Below are 18,142 nucleotides of genomic sequence, written 5' to 3'. Positions count from 1 at the left end.
ATTCCAATTTTCTTCAAATTACACTGCACATGCATATTTTACAATCATTTGTTGTGTTGCATAAATTATCGTGGCCATGATTTTTCCAAGAATCATGCCCGTGACTCCTCAAAATCACGCCAACAAATCTTCTTCCAAATACACAAAATTATGGTAGTTTGGCATTCTCTCACCATGTCTGAACTACTAAAGTCATCTCCCCTCAGTATACATGAAATATTATTACCATGATTCTTCCAAGAATGATACCAATTATCTTTGCATAATCACGCTGACTTGGCTATCTCAATTTCCATTAGAACCATCTCTAACATGTGTCTCCCCTTGTTCAAATTCATATCAAACATCATCTGGTGTAAACATAGGTGTTTTATCATCGTGATTCTTCAACAATCTCATGGCCATGATTTCTCCCACCTGCAAAATCACGTAGCCTATTGTCCACTCAAATGTACAATCACATGGCCATAGTGTTTTCTCATCATATTTATAATCCAAGAAATCATTCTTCTGCGATTTCATAAAAGTTCACCACCATCGTGATTCTCAGAATCATGCCTATGGTTCATTCCTAAAGAAATATAGCCTTTAACAAGCCATTCATGCTTGTCTCTTATAATCAAAAGAAGCAGCTACTCTGTAAGTATGCTTTTACTCACCCACCACTTGTGGAAACCTTGTCACATCGACACCTTCCAGGTATATCTCTAGATGCCTGACCCATGGTACAACCCATCACCTGGTATTCCTTAAACTTTAACCCAACTCGCCAATAGAAACTAATGATCTAGTCCAAATAGCCTTTGACCCTTTCTATTAAATGGCTCTACAACCTTGCAAGTCGACTAAATCCTTTCCATCCTCGCTAAATGTTTCATGTGAGAGATAAGGAGGCAAGCAAGAGGCAAGAACAAAGCAAGCAAGGAAGTGGTACATGGGTAAGAATATCGTCATTTCTTTGCCTTCTTATTTAGGTACGACACCCCCTGGGTAGCTCCTGGAGCTACACATCCCCAATTTAGGAGCTATCCTCATAGGCTTAGAGGTGCCTGTGTGGTGTGCAGTACTTTGTACTATAATTTTACGGCTAAAATCGTGCTTCGATCTTCGTTCTCGATCACTGCAAGGTGTTTTCAATAGTTTTGAGAATTCTGGTTGAGAACTATCTTTGGTCAAAATCTGTTATTGTAGTGCATAAGTGCATTTAGGAAGTGCATACAATGTTTGCACATGTACTGTTGATATTGGGTGTATGTACATGTACTCTGGTTAGATCTGGTGACATATAGCTTGTGCTAAAGTACTGCTACAATAGACACAGAAGATACTGATGTGTTACAGATTGCATACAGAAATTGTCTATTTGCAGGTTTCTGATTGTTACAAGCAAAAAGGTGTGACGGACTCAATCAGATTGTCAACGAGAAGATGGACAAAATAAATTTCCATGCTTGAAAGTTTAGAATGACGAATTTTGTGATGCATAAAGGATTTTGGGACTATGTCAAAGGAGACAATGAGGAGCCTCCATAGTTGTCTCTAAAGAGAATGCCAGATATAAAGGCATTCAAGGACTGGAACCAAGGTGCAAGGAAAGTCATGTATTGGCTTTCATTCAATGTCACAGACACAATGATGGGACACATACAGGATGCCAATACTCCAGCAGTTGCATGTGGTAGAATCTAGTGTGCAGATGTTCCAGACTAACACAAAGGCAAGGAAACTATAACTCAAACAAGAGCTACATATTGTGGAGAAGAAAAGAATGTGTATCATGAGTATGCTTTAAAGATAAAGGGTAGTGTTGAATCCCTTGGGTCTATGAATGTATGGGTGGAAGATATTGATTTAGTGAGCATATGTCTAAATGGACTTGTCAAAGAGTACAAGCCATTCAAGGCCTCCATTGTAGTCACGGAGAATGTTCCCAACTTTCAAGACTTAGTGTCTATACTAATCAAAGAAGAAAAGTCTCTTGGTGATCATAAAAGAAAAGTCTCTTGGTGAGGACTCTTCTTCACAAAGCAAGAACACATCAAAACAAGCCTTCTACTTAAGGTAGAGGCACAGGTGGATGTCGTGGTCGAGGCCAAGATGGTTGTGGACATGGAAACCAAAATTATAGAGAACAAAATCCCGATGATTTGCACAGCAACATCAATCATATACAGGTGAAACATGCCAATCTAGAGGCAGGGGGAGACAGAGGGGACGAGGTGGTTGGCAAAGAAATCAGAGTGCAAATAACATAGAGTAATATTATTATGGCAAACCAAGGCACATGGCAAAGGATTGATATAAAAAGCAGAATGACATAAAAAGTGAAAAGTTGTAGCAAGGCAACTATGCATCATCTAGTAAACATGGTGGTGATGATAGAAATGAGCAGTTGTTTGTGATGCAGCACATGCTCAATTCTATAATAGGAGATGTGTCAGGACCTAAAGATATATGGTATGTGGATTCTAGCACCTCTAACCGCGTAACCAGTCATGGTGAATGGTTTAGAGACATGTAGAAAATGAAAAAACCAGGTTATGTAGCAATAGGTAATGATACTGCATATCCTAGGTTATGTAGAAATAGGTGATGATATTGTACATGTTGGTAAAGTGTCATTGTCTATGTAGGATGGCAAAATGAAGTACTTGGTAGATGTACTTTAGAACCTGGTTTCTGTTGGGCAGATGATTGAGAAGGGTCTGTAAGTGAGGTTTAATCCTCAAGGATGTTTTATGGAAGACTTTAAAAATCAGTGTCGTTTGGTTACAAAGGGTAACAGAAATGGCAGGATGTTTACTTTGGATGTGAGTATGCCTGAGGTAAAGGCAACCATGTTTGTGCATGGAACAATTGTCATGCAGATATTGACATATGGCACAAGTGCATTGGTCATGTGTGTAAGATTCCTCCCCCAACCTCTTTTTGATGTCTAGTATCTTCCCCTGTAATCAATCCCTCTTCAGAAATATAAAGACCTTGTTTCTAACTGTTTTAACCTAGAGAGAGAAAATATTCTAGAGAGAGAATATTCAGATTTTGAATATTTTTGGATAGAAAAATATCTCACCTTATTAAAATGAATTCCCCTGAAACAGAAATTCAGAAAGAATTTTTCAATGTGCAATTGGAATTAATTGGAAATAGGTATAAAGAACCTTAGTCTAAGGGTCTAGATTTTCAGAAATTTTTGGATTATGGTCCAATTAAGGTTCCTATGGGCCAATAGCATCAATCCATGTGTAGGGAGGAGATAAATCCTATTTGTAAAAGAAGATATCCAAAAATGAGTAAATGCTCACATAAGATGAAGAGTTGAAAATGTAGAAGGTTATTAGTTAAAAACTATGAGTAATATCAAAAAAATGAGATAAATTGAGTATCCAAAAATGAGTAAATGCTCACATAAGATGAAGAGTTGAAAATGTACAAGGTTTATTAGTAAAAAACTATGAGTCATATCAACAAAATGAGATAAATTGAGTATCCAAAAATGAGTAAATGCTCACATAAGATGAAGAGTTGAAAATGTACAAGGTTTATTAGTAAAAAACTATGAGCAATATTAAAAATATGAGATATTTTGGGTATAATCATTCCATTTTGACACATATGTAAGGAAGGGGAGTTCTTTAAAGGAGGTGATTATCATCCTAGATTAATTGAAAGAATTTCATAGTAATCATGAGAAAATTAAAATTTTATATTATGCATAAAAGATAAATATTTTATTATAAAAGTGTTACTTTTAACATAATTGAATTTCATGAATAGAGGTATACATAAAAGATGAATATTTTATTATAAAAGTATTACTTTTAGCATAATTGAATTTCATGCATAGAGGTATGCATAAAAGATAAATATTTTATTATAAAAGTGTTACTTTTAGCATAATTGAAATTCATGCATAGAGATAATGCATAAAAGATGAATATTTTATTATTTTATTATAAAAATATTACAAAAAAATAATTATTTTATTATAAAAATGTTATTTTTATCATATTAAATTTCGTGCATAGAAATGAAAAAAATAAATAAATTATTATTTTATTATAAAAATATTACAGAAAAAAATGGTTTTTTTTTAAAAGTGTTACTTTTATCACAATTGAAATTCTTGCATAGAGGTATGCATAAAAGATGAGTAAGATGTGTATGGGATGAGGTAAGAAGTGTATGTGACGGGATAAAGTACTTATGGGATGAGTTAGTATGTGATAAGATGAGTTAGGATGTAATAAAGGGTGTATGAGATGTGATAAGATGCATATGAGATAAGTTAGGATGTGATAAGAAGAGTTAAGATATGATAAGATGTATATGAGATGAGTTAGGATGTGATAAGATGAGTTAGGATGTGATAAGATGTATATGAGATGAGTTAGGATGTGATAAGATGAGTTAGGATGTGATAAGATGTATATGAGATGAGTTAGGATGTGATAAGATGAGTTAGGATGTGATAAGGGGTGTATGAGATGTGATAAGATGCATATGAGATAAGTTAGGATGTGATAAGAAGAGTTAAGATGTGATAAGATGTGTATGGGATGAGATAAGAAGTGTATGTGATGAGATAAGATGAATATGGGTTGTGATAGGGTGAGAATGGATGCGATGAAAAAGAATAGATGAGAAGGCGTATGGGGTTATATGAATGGGAATGAGGAAATGGATGTATGTATGTATGGATGTATGCATGTAGATGTGAATGTATGCATGTGGGTGTATGTATGGATGTATGTATGTGGATGTGGATGTATAAATAAGGATGTGAAAATGGATGTATGCATGGATGTGTATGAAGAATAATGAAGGTGAATGTGTATGGGAAATAATGTGTCGTTGATATGAATGAATGGATGAGAATGAGTACATATGAAGGGAATGTGGATTAAGTAATGTGGATTGAGGAGGGATAATGTGGAAAGACGGAATTCGATATAAAAATTGTATTTTGTGACTGTTTGTAAATGACTGTTTTATGTCAAGAATGCTGGGAAAGCATTTTGACCATCTTGTGATTAAGGTCGTGGAGACCTAACTGATAAAGTTGCAACTGCTGACGGAGAGTCAATGGAGGACGTCTCACGTAGCAAGGTCGGCCGAGGTCTTGACCAGCCTCGGTGCGATTAAAATGGTGAGCTTCCGGTACGATGGATGAGGGGCCAAGGAAGCGGCCTATGAGTGAAGCGCTAGGTCACCTACGAAGGATCCTAGAGGGTGCTGACCATATGGTGCTCGGGCTCTGGGTCGCCCAGGATACCCACGCGTGCGTCGAGGAAGATATTGGAACAAGGAGTAAGAGTTGTTTTCTGAAACCAGGCATGGATCTGGTTGACTGACCTTGCTGGTCCTCAACACGGATGAGTCCATGGCTCTTTATATGGATCTGTTGGTTGATCTTGCTGATCTTCAACGAGAGTCCATCTTGATAAGTGATTATATTGCCGAGTATTATGGGCTAGGAACTATTGAAACGGCCCCTGAGTGGACAGGTAGTGAGCATTCTAGTTGCCAATGATGCCATAGATACTCTGATGAAGGAATGATGGGAAATTGAATCAACCGGATAATTTGAAAGATGGTGATCAGTGATACTATGGTTTTATTAAAGGATTGTTTTAAAACTAGTTGAATATGTGAAAAGGCAATTTCATATTGGGTGTGTAAGTGGTGTGACTAGTTTTATTTTGCATGAACTTCCGGCTAGGGGGCCTTGGAACTCTTTTCCTTGGTACCCGGGACAAAACCTAACCAAATTCTTAATTGGATCCCATCACTACAGTGGTTGGGCAGTTGGCTAATCCATGGGACTGGATGGGGTTGGGCTGGACTGATGGATCCGTAAATCGAGACTCAAATTCTGTTACTACGATAGATAAAGAAAATCCCGGATAGTAATTGTTCTATGGATAGGAATCAACGGTTGTGCCTCTTGATGGGGAAAAAAGCATTGATCTCAATGATCCAAGTGCAAGTTTCTTCCTTGATCTGACCAAGTATCTTTATAGATGCAGTCGGATCTGTTTGATCAGTAAGGGTTTGACTACGTTAGAGTAAAAGTTTTCCTGGTGGAATCACCCGTGCTTTCCAGTAAAGGAAGTTTTTTCGGGTTCGGTTTTGGAACAACCGACGGATTAGTCTCTTATCCGGATATCCGTGGGTGAGGCCCCGAATATGGGACCCCTGTCCCGCACGAGAAGTGCTACTTCCGCTGCCAGTATCCTGAATCCGTTGCTCGGTGGGAACAGGGATCTTACAATGTGAATATACGGTGATTGAAGTCTATGCAGGACCAAAATATTGTTTGCAAATTTGTCAAAGTTTAAGGTTGATGGTATACATAAATTATGTGAAGCATGCCAACTTAGTAAGTAGGCCAAACATGAAAAGCATGTTAGTGCAAGGCCATTAGATGTTATATATTCAGATGTATGGGGATCAACCAAGACTGCAACAATTGCAATTGTAGGTATTATATTACATTTATTGATAATCATACTAGAAAAGTGTGGGTGTATTTCATGGAGAAGAAAAGTGAGATGTTTGCTAACTTTCACAAATTTAAAGCCTTGGTTGAGAAGGAAAAAGGCATATAAATAAAGTACCTAAGATCAAATGGTGGGAGAGAGTATGAGTTTAGTAATTTCTTGAGAAAGCACGGAATCAAGAGACAGTTTACACGCAAGTACACTCCGCAACAAAATGGTGTTGCAAAAAGAAAAAATAGACACATCACAGAAGTGGCACGTGCCTTGATGTCTGAAAAGAATATGCCACATTATTTTTGGACAAAAGTAGTAGCAATTGCTCTGTACATTATGAACAGGACTCCACTACAGTTGTTCATTGTATGACGCATGAACATAAATTTGTAGGCATAAAATCGGATGTGTCTCACTCGAAAGTTTTTGGGTGTATTACATATGTGCATGCTCCCGATGAACTGAGAACAAAGTTGGATCCAAAGACTGTGAAATGCATCTTCATTGGTGATTGGGCTAGTAGTGCCACAGACACGAGGTCTAACAATGGCTTTTTGTTTTTGTTTGGAAGTGTTGCTGTGAGTTGGAGTAGTAAGAAGAAACCAACAGTTCCTTTATCGGGTACAGAGGTAGAGTACAGGGGTGTTGTTATGGCAGCCTGTGAGGTAGCTTGGTTTTAAAAGCTACTTGGTGATATGGGTAAGCCCATGGATAAGACAGTAATCATTTATTGTAACAACATGAGTAGCATACAGTTGGCCAATAATCCAGTATACCATGCTAGAACGAAGCACATTAAAGTGCATTATCACTTTGTGAGGGAGAAGGTTCTAAAAGGTGATGTAGATATAGTATATGTCTGCACAGAGGATCATGTGGCTGACATCTTCACGAAGGCATTGGGCAAAGAGAAGCTCCATAGGTTTATGAGCTTTCTTGGAGTGCAGTGTGTGGAGTTGAGCTCGAGGGGGAGTGTTGAGATATCGGAGCTCAACTAGTGTTGCGGACATTGATGACCCACCTCGGTGATAGCTTCCGCACTTATGCCATTGACATGGTTGGTGAGATTATGGTTGATATGACATAGTTATAACGTGAGCTCATATAGTTGAGTTCACACTTTGGACCGACCATTATATGATTTGTAGTAAGAGAGTACTTTCCCTTATAGTATGTACTAGATTATCTTTTTAGATATATGGAAGTAGAGAAGAGAAGAAGATAGAAGAAAATTCAGCCATCCATCTCTCTCTTGTGTCTTGCTCTCTCTTGTATGTGTGTGTTTGCTTGCAAGGAAATGAAGCTCTCCCTCTTCCGCACATTCTCTTTAGGAGCAAGCCCCTCATGAAACCGCGTAAAGTTTGAAATTTTTAATTTCAAGATAATATCGCGGTAGTTAAAGATGTATTGGGTGAGTGATGTGCCTTGCATCAAGCATTTATCCCACTCACGCCAAGACCTCTACAACTCATTAAATGGTAGGAATTCCTTTCAAAATAACGTTTTGAACTCTACCCAAGTATGAGGGCACGTGGCACTGTTGCCCAAGCTCATCCGCCACTTGTATGCCTTGCCTGTCTCGACGACAAGCTGGCCTCTATGGGCCTCACCTCGTTTGGCAACTGCTTGAGGTTATGCACATCCAACCACTTCTGCAAGAAAATATTCACTACATCCTTGTTGCATCCTTTTTCCTCCCCCCCGAAAGGTCAACGCCTTGAGATCTTTGAGGAATTAGCAAATGCTACGAACTGCTTGGCAAGCACTACAATAGATGTTATGGACTACTTGGCAAAAGCGCTATAGCTTTCTTACTTACACAAGGCCCTACGTCCTCTTGAGAGGGAAATTATACCCTCCTCTATGTGGATCTCTGCACAACATTACTCCTTGTGGGGGTGGCGAGGGCAATATCCAAGCAAGCATGAATGCTCCTAAGCATGAATGAACTCATCAAAGATTTCCATCTCGGAGTCATCTACATCCATATCCGTATAAAGATCATCGTCTCCATACGTCTCCTTGCCAAGGAGATCATCTTGGGAGTGGTCTATGTCAGCCTTGCCAACCTCTATGGATTGGCCGTAATCTAACACTATGTCGCTGCGGACGGACCCACATGGTCGTCAAATGGACAAAAGGGGATCCACGAGTTCATGCGAGATCGACGAAGGACAATCCGTGTCGGTTTGGTGGGCTACCATGACTTGGCATATAGGCCCAAGCTCGGCCTCTGCGAGAGAGACCGGAAATAGGAGACAGGATGCCAGAAAAACTCCCCGAAGTTCCTACCTACTAACGGACTACCCCTGCTAGAGACCATTTTCAGGATTAAAAAAAAAAAAGAAATTTGAATATATAAATTAAATATTCAAAGAAAATAGAATAATTGAAGAATGCAAGGTAAGAAAATAGGAACTAGCTAGGTAAGCGGCCAACTTACTGCTGCTGTACGAGTAAAGCTCTTTGGCATGAGCTACGCGCTGCCATCAGAATAGATGGAGGTTGTTTATTATTGCGGTCATCATCGTGCTAGACTTGCTAGCATGTTGAGATCTGCAGCATGCGCTGTTGTGTTGCATAATGTGTTCCTGAGTCGCACACGCAGAAGCAGTTACACACGCTGGAACTAATCAAGGTAAACCATGTGCCCTATTGAATCATGAAGGGACAGAACAGCTGGGGCGCAGTGCCATCTTCTTCGTCATCATTATCATGTCCATCGACATCGCTGCTTGCAGCATCTTTCATGTCAGGTACGTTGGAATCTTCATGAAGAGAGAGTGCTTATGGTGATGCAGAGAAGGAGAGAGGTCTTCTTCTTCACCTTGTTCTTGTCGCCCTTCAGTTTTGGGCTGTAGGTGAACTTTTGGTACTCCTCTCCTTTTGGCAGGAGGATGCCATCTTCTTGGTCAGGTTGCCCTCCGGTTATGGGCAGCAGCAGGTTGTCTTCTACATCTCCTTGACTTGGCAGGAGTGGGGGGCCTTCGCCATCTTTAGAGGCAGGAGGTCGCCATCTTCATCATCATCACTGCCAGCGCCTAGCAACAACAAACGTAGTCCCATGCGAGCCTTGCCAGGGTGAGCCCCTCCTAGACCGCAGGAAAGAAGGCCTGATGCCATTCATGTCTTTCTAGGACCTCTCTTAGAGAAGCAGTTACACACGCTGGAACTAATTGTTAATTTCATTATCAAGGTAAGGTTTACATTATTATACGTGCCGTTTCATATATGAGCGGACACGAGAATTAATATTCAATAGGATAGCTCTCTCATGTTGCATGCTCTATTAAGAGTGATGGAGCTATTGCTCTGGCCACTACGGACTCCTGCGTAGACACACTCCAGCTATGCGGAATGAGAGAGGAATGGCTCATGTTCACCTCCCAGCCGCCGTAGAGCAAGAATGAGCATCCATCCCGTTGGGCTATATGTAGTGGCATGCCTGCCCACACTAACCTAGCCACTTGCGGTACTCCGACTTGGATGACTCACCCGTGAACCCCGGACTTACTCACCGCCCACACTCCAACGTGCGTACTCAAAGCTCGGTCGAGCCTCATGTGCATTACACAATGCTACATGACAGAATAAGTAAGCCACATCAAATGTCAAGGACGGAAACAATAAACTCGTGTACTCTTTAAGCCATTAAGCAATGGTGTCCAAATCTCAAACGTAAAGGTCCAATGGATAATAATTAATGGCATTTCTTGCTCCAAGAGCATGTGGTAGTGAGAGCTAGGATGTTCTCCCTAGTGTTGTAATGCATCAATGTATTATGAGATGAAGCAATGTATAAGTAATAGGCCAAATAGAAGCTTTAGGCACTTACTTTATAGTCATGTATATAAGGCAATTTCTCTCATAATGTAAGAACGTTCAACGCTCTCCCATTGTGCAATTGAGCTTTTCCTCTTGCTAAACATCTCCATAATCTTCTCTCTAAATGGTGAGAGGAGGGAGTAGTGCCCATAGTGCAGTAGGACAGTGTGACAACACTTACAAGAGAAGGTGTAGTAAGCTACCCATGGCAGTGTTGAGCTTGGAGACTTCAAGTGTTATGAGCTCGGCTATCGGAAAGATCTCCACGACACGTTGAGGTTTCCTCGAAGCTCTCTTAACCTTAATTAACACTTTCATTGAGCGAGAAGTTGATTAGTAAAATGGTTACCTAAGAGTTAATAGTGGATACCCATTTTACACAGATTCTTAGATAACTCTCTATAAATCTCCCATAGAAAGAAGATAAACATTTGATTTCCATTAGTGTGGGTGTAGTAGGCCACTTCTCCACACTTCGGGTCTAATTTAATGCCTTCTTTGCTCACAATATGACTATTTTACACAGATTCCTACATAATTCTCTATAAATCTCCCATAGAAAGAAGATAAACATTTGATTCCCATTAGTGTAGGTGTAGGCCGCTTCTCCACACATTAGGGTCTAATTTAATGCCTTCTTTGCTCACAATATGACCAATACATATAAGTGATGCATCAAATGCTCATTCTCCTCTTTGTTATGAATGAGGAGAATGTTGTTAAATGATTTTGATGGTAATACTCGTGGGTACAATGATTTAGCTTACATGCATAAACATTCAAGAAAAAAAAAGTATTATGCACAAACCAATTGTTTGGACTTTAGTGGCTTCTCACAAATCACAAATAAAGTGACTTATAGCTAGTCTTCAACATGAAGACACTCCTTATGGCCCGGTATATATTAGAGGTTTGAATAGACTTTGTCCACTAAAAGCTTTTTGCTTTTCATTTGATCATCTAGAATTTTCTAGGTATATGCCTTTTCCTATACATCGTAAGTAAAACTTGCAACTTCAAAATTCCATAGATCTTTTTTCCAAACGTTTCCAAAATTATTTAGAAATTCTCAAAATTTAAGAGATAACATTATAGGTTAAATTGCAAACATTGCAAGTCCACAAAGTCCATTGTACATATAACATGTTTCCATTGCAAGTTCCACTAAAATAATATGTTTCGAATTATCAATCCTTGGGATTAAGATCCCAACTTGCCCCCACCTATGGATTGGTAGGATTTTTATTCTATCACCCTAAACACTGCTCGAAAAAAATGGCATTCTAGTGTATTTGTACTGGCCAAAATTAAGAAAAACAAGCTGTAATTTTAAGTTGCCCATATTTTTAAGGAATGATTTTTCATATATTTTAGTTAAAAAACCGGCATATAAAGCCGGATAGATTTAAGAGTTGTCCTTATTTTGATTGATTGAAAAATGTGTTTGTCCAAAAGGTGAAAAGAAGATTTTCTCCCATATATCCCAAAAGAAGATTTTTTCCCATATAGACGCCCATTCCATTGTGTCCCACACACACACACACACAGTTTCTTGCAGCTCTACACACAAAACCATAGCTGCTTTACATCCATGCATGTTTGTGTGATACACATCCAAGATAATAATTACTTCAAAGTAACTCTTTATTGGTTTGAACATCAATCAACACACGTCCTTGCAGAGTATGTTGAGGAAACTTCCACACACTCGATAATGCCACCCAAAAGTGCATGGTGTTGGAAACAGTGCAACAGAAGGGCATCAAGATATAAAAGAATGGTTAGTAGGGGTTGTAAGAAAATCCTATGAGGCAAATGTTGTGCATGTTTTTTTGGTCCTGGATGGGTGGAAATTGGGCTCTCTCGGGATAGTCAGCTTTTTTGTAGATCTGCAAGGGAGAAGTCAAATGGTCAAATCCTATTCTTTCTGTCTGCAACTGCCACCATTAACACTGGTGAAGTGAATGATTAAACCCATCATATCATCCGAATAGATAGAAAATACCAGAAAGTTCAAATTGACACCCAATAGCATATACAGACATATATAGGAAAAATGCATGTAAATTTGTATGCATACGAATACCTACATGTATGCATATGACGTACCTACATGTATCTACACATAATACACATATGTATGTAAGTACTTGCATAATGTGTATGTGCACAGACTTTTTTATGCAGATACATACAAGATACATCCAATATATGCATGTTTTTGGTGCTTTTCTACATGTACTTTTGTGAACCCGCCTCCCCCACTCTCTCTTCTCTCTCTCTCTTATGCAGCTACATGCAATATAAACATGTATATGTCATACTCGTGTATGTACGTACGTGCCATACACTCTTTTTGGCAGCTACATGCAAGATAAACATGTATGTCTCATACTCCCTCTTTTGCAACTACATGCAGCATAAACATGTATATGTCATCCTCGTGTGTATGTGCAACATTAGTACATGTATATAGTACAACATTGTACGGCATGTATATATGCCTACAACATTAGTACATATATGTACATAATACATGCATGTTCTTGGCATGGATGCATACATGTATACAATGTTTTAGCTTGGTTGCAACAACTTTGTTCTAGAGAAATGGGTTTGGCTCAGAAAATGGCTTCCTTGCAGAAGGAATTAGCCATGGCTGCTGCCGCCTGGTCTCAGGGTTCGGTATAAGTTGCAGCAACTGGCTGCTATTGTGCTGGCTGAAACATCACGTTTCTTTATTGTAGAAGGTCGCTTCCGAGGTGGCTTCGGATATTCATTGGAGGATGCTCGTGCTACGTTGGAGGCCAGTTTTGCAAATGAGGCAAGCCACCTCGGAAGCGACCTTCTACAATAAAGAAACGTAGTTTCAGCCAATGTACATGCTCTTACGTACATGTACATATGTACAACATTAGTACATGTATGTGCTTGGCATGGATACATACATTGTATACAATATGCATACATACCCATGAATGTACCAGATTTATACATTTACATACATACTTGCATGATTAAATCACATTAAATCATTGTGTACCTTTGTGGTCTGAATGGGTGTCCAAAGGAAGGCATTCTCAAGGCGTGATGCACCAATTCCTGGATTGTAAGATACAGTAGTGATTAGAAACATATGAAGAGCTTTCACAAAAACTTCATAAAATCATGGACTGCAATACTCGACTTTTTGTTAACTTGAAGTGTCTAACCTGTGGATCTGGTATCCCTAGTTCCTTCCTGCCAAGCCCAAGCTCCTTCAAGGCACCCCTTTCCTGAATTTGCAGCCCAAATGCCATGTTGTAAGTTGAAATGCCTCTCTATTTTTTCATTTGAGCCCGATTTTGAATGCATGGAAAAGATGTGCTTACCTCAGTCCTTAATCGAAAAGGCTTGAAGGGTTGCACCACAGTAGTCTTAATCTTCTTATGCTGCTCTTTGCAAGAATCTAGAAAGCCATGTGGTGACGGCGCAGGTCTCATCATAGGCAACCTTGTGGTAGAGAACTGCTTGGACTGTTGGCCTAACAAACAGCTAACAAGAGCTCCAGTTGCAGGTACCTGAATGAGGATTTTTGAGAACAGATAAATGAGATACTGGAAGGTTGCCGAGTCCTGACATGTTCTTGAATGAATTATACACCTTTGGGCTCACCTTATGTGTCTCACGCCTATGGTCTTTGCTGGAGCAGTTCACCTTGAAGTTGAGTTCAGAGCTTTTCCTGTGAAAAATTTAGTATATTAGGAGATATAAGTACATTAGGAAAAGCACGGCAAAATGTTTTGTGTGTGTGGTGTGTGTGTGGGTGAGAGAGACGGAGTCGCTTTACGTCGACTTAGAGGGTTATACACCCAATCAACGTTATACACCCAATCAACGGAGAGCCTTGAACCCAGGTGGGTTCAAGTCATCCCAAGGGCAATTCCACTAGCCATTTCTACCACACTTGAGTGATAGAAAGGTAGTGAGAATTGTCCTCTTTGTGAGAGAGAAAGAGAGAGAGAGAGAGGCTACAATCTGGAACAGTACCTCTTTCTGCCCCGGCTGCTCTGCCAATCCTTCATCATTTGTGAATCCTGCTTCTGCTTGACTTTCCCTTCACAGTCCTTGCTGTCCAATGAAGCTACAGTAGTATGCATACAAGCTGCAATGCTGCTCATCTGTGAAGCTACAGACATTGCATAGCTTCCATCTTGAGAGCTGAGAGGCTTACTCATCTGAGAGCTTGCACTTTGAGAAGAACACCTCATAGACTGCACCATCTCTTGATCCAAAGCACTGTCCACATGATGAGACAGCACCACCATCTCATGCTTCAGTGCACTGTCCACATGATGAGACAGTACCATCTCTTGATCCAAAGCACTGTCCACATGAAGAGACAGAGACATCTCATGCTTCAGTGCACTGTCCACACGATGAGACTGCACCATCTCTTGCTTGTATGTACAATCCACATGAACAGACTCCACCATCTCTTGCTCATATGTGGAATCCCCATGATTATGTGAAACCAATTCGTCCTCGGGTGTCGCGAGGCACAAGTTCTTAAGGAAATTCTCTAGGGTACTTTGAATCAAATCCTCTTTCTCCCTTGTTTGTTGGGTATGGGTAGCCTTGCCATCTTCCTCAACTCCTTCCAAGGGTTGTGGTGGCTGCTCCTCTCCCCTACGTGCTGACTGGATTAGAAGCTGATCCTCTTTGGTCAGGCATTGCTCTTGCAACATTGGCTGCACCGAGATGGCTTTATCATGACTTTTTGAGAAATTTTTGAGCAATTTTTGTGTCTGTGGCTCCTGCATGGATGCTGTATTAGATAAGCCATCATCATCCTTTGTTGTTGATGCTGGCCAACATAGCTCCTGCTCAGTCAGCATCACCACCGCATGGCATCCCTGCATTATCTTTCCCTCCAAGTTCTGAAGATCCCCCTGTGGCAATTTGCCCTCTGCTTTCTCCTCCTTGCAACCCCTCTTTTTCTGATATGGGGGTATATTGGCTGTTGCAGGCACAGTCCCAACTTTAAGGTCTTTTCTTGCTATGACTGGTCTGCATGGTGCTGACTTCTCATTGCCAAGATAAACACCATGCAAAGACCTTGCAGCAACAGGTCTCTTTATGGGCATGACCAAAGAGGATGTAAGATGGGGATTCTTCATAGCCGGTCGAGAGGGATATGCAGAGAAGGGTGCTTGTGCCACCTCGGCTTTCTTTAACTTAGCCTCGAATGTGGTACATACATCTGAAACCTGGTCCTTTGCAGCAGTCCTGCTTAGTGTGTTCTTTCTGTACATTGCATCTCTTTTTCCCGATATGATAGTTGATTTGCTAACGTCCAAAACAGCTCCAGTTTGGGGATGACTGAGCTGCTCAGAGACAGTTGAGCAGGCTGTTTTGAAGACTCGGCCTGGAACCTCTCTACTTGGCACATGTGCCCTTGGTTCCCTACCAGAAATATCCTTGGTACTCTCTGACGTCTTCATCTTTTTTGCTATGCTTTCTGGAGCTTTAAAGATGGGTATTTTGGAAACTCCATGTTGAGCTTTGCAAGGTTGATTAGGATTCTCATTCTCACTGGCTTGCTGCTGACTGGAGTTTTTGGCAGTGTCCCCTTTACGCTCTGCAATGGAAGGCATCTGGGGGTGGTGTAAGACCTTGTGTTTGGCAAAAGCTTCCTTGATGTCTAAGAGAGAAGAAAGAGAGCTTGAGACTACTCCCCTCGCTCTCTTGCCGCCACTAGCAGCAGAAGCACCACTGCCCACATCAACAAGAGAGAGAAACATGTGAGTTAACATCACACAAACTCACACGTGCAACTCTACTCCAATGGAGGAACACATGGTGGCCATGGGTTGGCTGTACGGGCAACTTCACATGTGTGTAAGTAGGATGACAATGCACGTATATGAATTACCTGACAGAATTCTCAGCTAAAGGAGCCACCACATGTACCACTGCATTAGAAGCTTGAAGGGAGGCCCTGCTCTCCTGCATCAAACAGTTCCTCATGTAGGAGTGAAAACCTAAGCGCTATACATGTTACCACTAAAAGCTAGATTATAACTACTTTGGGCAGCTAGATTAGCAGATTTGATGATGAATGAAGGGAACGAAGGGCAAAAAAATACAGATTTAGATCTACTAAGAACTCAGAAAAACAGCTTCAGATGCCTAAATAGAACCAAAATCAAATTGGCATCAGGGAAATCAATGGTTTTTGAAATCTGTAGTCTTGATAATACCTGAGGCTTGATAAGAATTGGATCTGCTGCTTGCAAAAAGGCCGCCTTTTCATGCGTACAACCTAAAATATTTAAAAGATTAAATCCAAAATTAAAGATGTATAAAAGAGAAACTGTCCCTTAAGACGTACAATTAACACTGCCCAAATGCCCAAAACAACTTGAAAGGCGAATTAACAAACTCAATTTGGTGCATTCCAAGTAATTACACTGCCTAAATAATTCAAGCATTAGCAACCAACTTAGCTTGTAAAGGTGTAATTAGAAGGCCTTACCAACTTTTAAACGTGTAATTATAAGGCAAAACTAGCTTACCAACTTTTCCACAGAACCATTCATGATCATCTACAGGCTGCGGTGGGGCAGTGAAATCAATCCACTTGGGCGCTCGTATGCTCTCATAGAATTCATCTCTCACAAATGTGTCATCAATGTTTTTCCAGTCAATTTGTAGGCACTCCATCGGCGCAGAAAATTTGAGCTTGCAGCTGCTTTTTAGAGCAGCAGCTGCTGCTGCTAAGGGTAGATTAAGCAGCCCAGGTTGCCCTAAAGAGCAAATTTTGATCGCCCAAACGGGTATAATTTCTCTCACATGCAGAAAAGGAAAAAACAAGGACCCAAGTGGGGAAATTTCTAATCTGCTGCAAGAAGCAAAAAACCTGCTAAACGAATCAATGCAAGAGAAACCCAACAATGATCTAGGCCCAAATAGAGCGGATTTCGCTGCTAAAATAGAAAAAAATACATACAATGATTGGTATTCACGAAAAAGCCAGAAACGGGTCTTCTGCAGGACGCTAGAAGATGGTAAGAAAATGCCTAAAATGAAGAGACAGCCAGCTAGATATAATTTCCTAGTAGAAAATAGCGAAACAAAGACAGGGGTTGTCAAATTCCTCAATCTGAGAGACAATTAGCTACACAGAAGGTCTCGAACGGAAGAATCTTGCTGATGAAAATGGGCGATTTGAGGTGAAACTCAGTGATATTTTGCAAAGAGCTTTGCAGAAGCTTGAGATGTTGCAGCTGCAGAAAACAAACGGTCAGTGTAATCAAGCCAACACAGAGACAAAAGCTGCTGTTGTTGAAGTGTGGGGGAGTTTTGGCAGGATGGAGAATGCTGCAAAAGTTGCCGACTGTAAAAAGGGGAGGATTGGGAGGGGCCTAACGGTCTAGTAGTGCACACTGCAGAGAATGATCTTGTCTTGGGCTCGTTGCAAATATGTATGGGGCCATCCTGCCGTTGGTGTTCTTGGGCGTTGGCCATCAGAAAGCAAAAGCGTCCCTTTGGAGAAATGTGAAAGTAAACGTCCAATTGTGGAACGCATGTTTAATGAGATGTCTTTTCTGCATTGGTTGAAATTTTGTTATATGACTCATTGAGATATAAATGTTCTTCTGTCACTATTTTTGGGTTACAAATTACAGTATTTTAATATTGGTTTTTACAAATTAGTGCTAAAATTAGCATTCATATTGAAGGCTTGCATTGAAATTTTCTTACATGTCACTAATAGGGCCGCTCTGCCCTACGTGTAGAGCCCTGACGTTCCCAAGTTGAGAATCCTCATTTGAACC

General features: G+C 40.3%; 1 protein-coding gene and 1 long non-coding RNA gene across 2 annotated transcripts; one reads left to right on the top strand and one right to left on the bottom strand.

Moving 5' to 3' along the window:
* Positions 1–8,984: 8,984 nt before the first annotated feature.
* Positions 8,985–9,595, top strand: LOC147617731 (uncharacterized). Its single transcript, XR_015262209.1, has 2 exons — positions 8,985–9,253; positions 9,391–9,595. It is a non-coding gene; the product is annotated as an uncharacterized LOC147617731 (long non-coding RNA).
* Positions 9,596–11,945: 2,350 nt separating this feature from the next.
* LOC147617730 (uncharacterized) lies at positions 11,946–17,793 on the bottom strand. The gene is made up of 9 exons (XM_086775980.1): positions 16,880–17,793; positions 16,565–16,626; positions 16,237–16,310; positions 14,352–16,076; positions 13,977–14,043; positions 13,694–13,882; positions 13,535–13,597; positions 13,366–13,424; positions 11,946–12,211 (listed from the first exon to the last, which is right to left on the bottom strand). The coding sequence occupies exons 1-9, from the start codon at positions 17,025–17,027 to the stop codon at positions 12,127–12,129; spliced, it is 2,472 nt and encodes an 823-aa protein (XP_086632106.1). The 5' UTR covers positions 17,028–17,793; the 3' UTR covers positions 11,946–12,126.
* Between the last annotated feature and the right edge of the window lie 349 nt (positions 17,794–18,142).

The sequence above is a fragment of the Cibotium barometz genome, chromosome 36 (genome assembly GCF_041138505.1).
Source record: "Cibotium barometz isolate CiBa-2024 chromosome 36, ASM4113850v1, whole genome shotgun sequence".
Classification (NCBI taxonomy): Eukaryota; Viridiplantae; Streptophyta; class Polypodiopsida; order Cyatheales; family Cibotiaceae; genus Cibotium; species Cibotium barometz.
This window is presented reverse-complemented; position numbering and strand designations above follow the sequence as displayed.

Coding starts and splice junctions, on each gene's coding strand:
- LOC147617730 (XM_086775980.1), bottom strand. CDS start 17,027: ATGGAGTGCCTACAAATTGACTGGAAAAACATTGATGACACATTTGTG. Junction 13,598..13,693: donor CTTTTCGATTAAGGACTGAG/GTAAGCACATCT, acceptor CTGCAAATTCAG/GAAAGGGGTGCCTTGAAGGA. Junction 12,212..13,365: donor CACCCATTCAGACCACAAAG/GTACACAATGAT, acceptor TCTCCCTTGCAG/ATCTACAAAAAAGCTGACTA.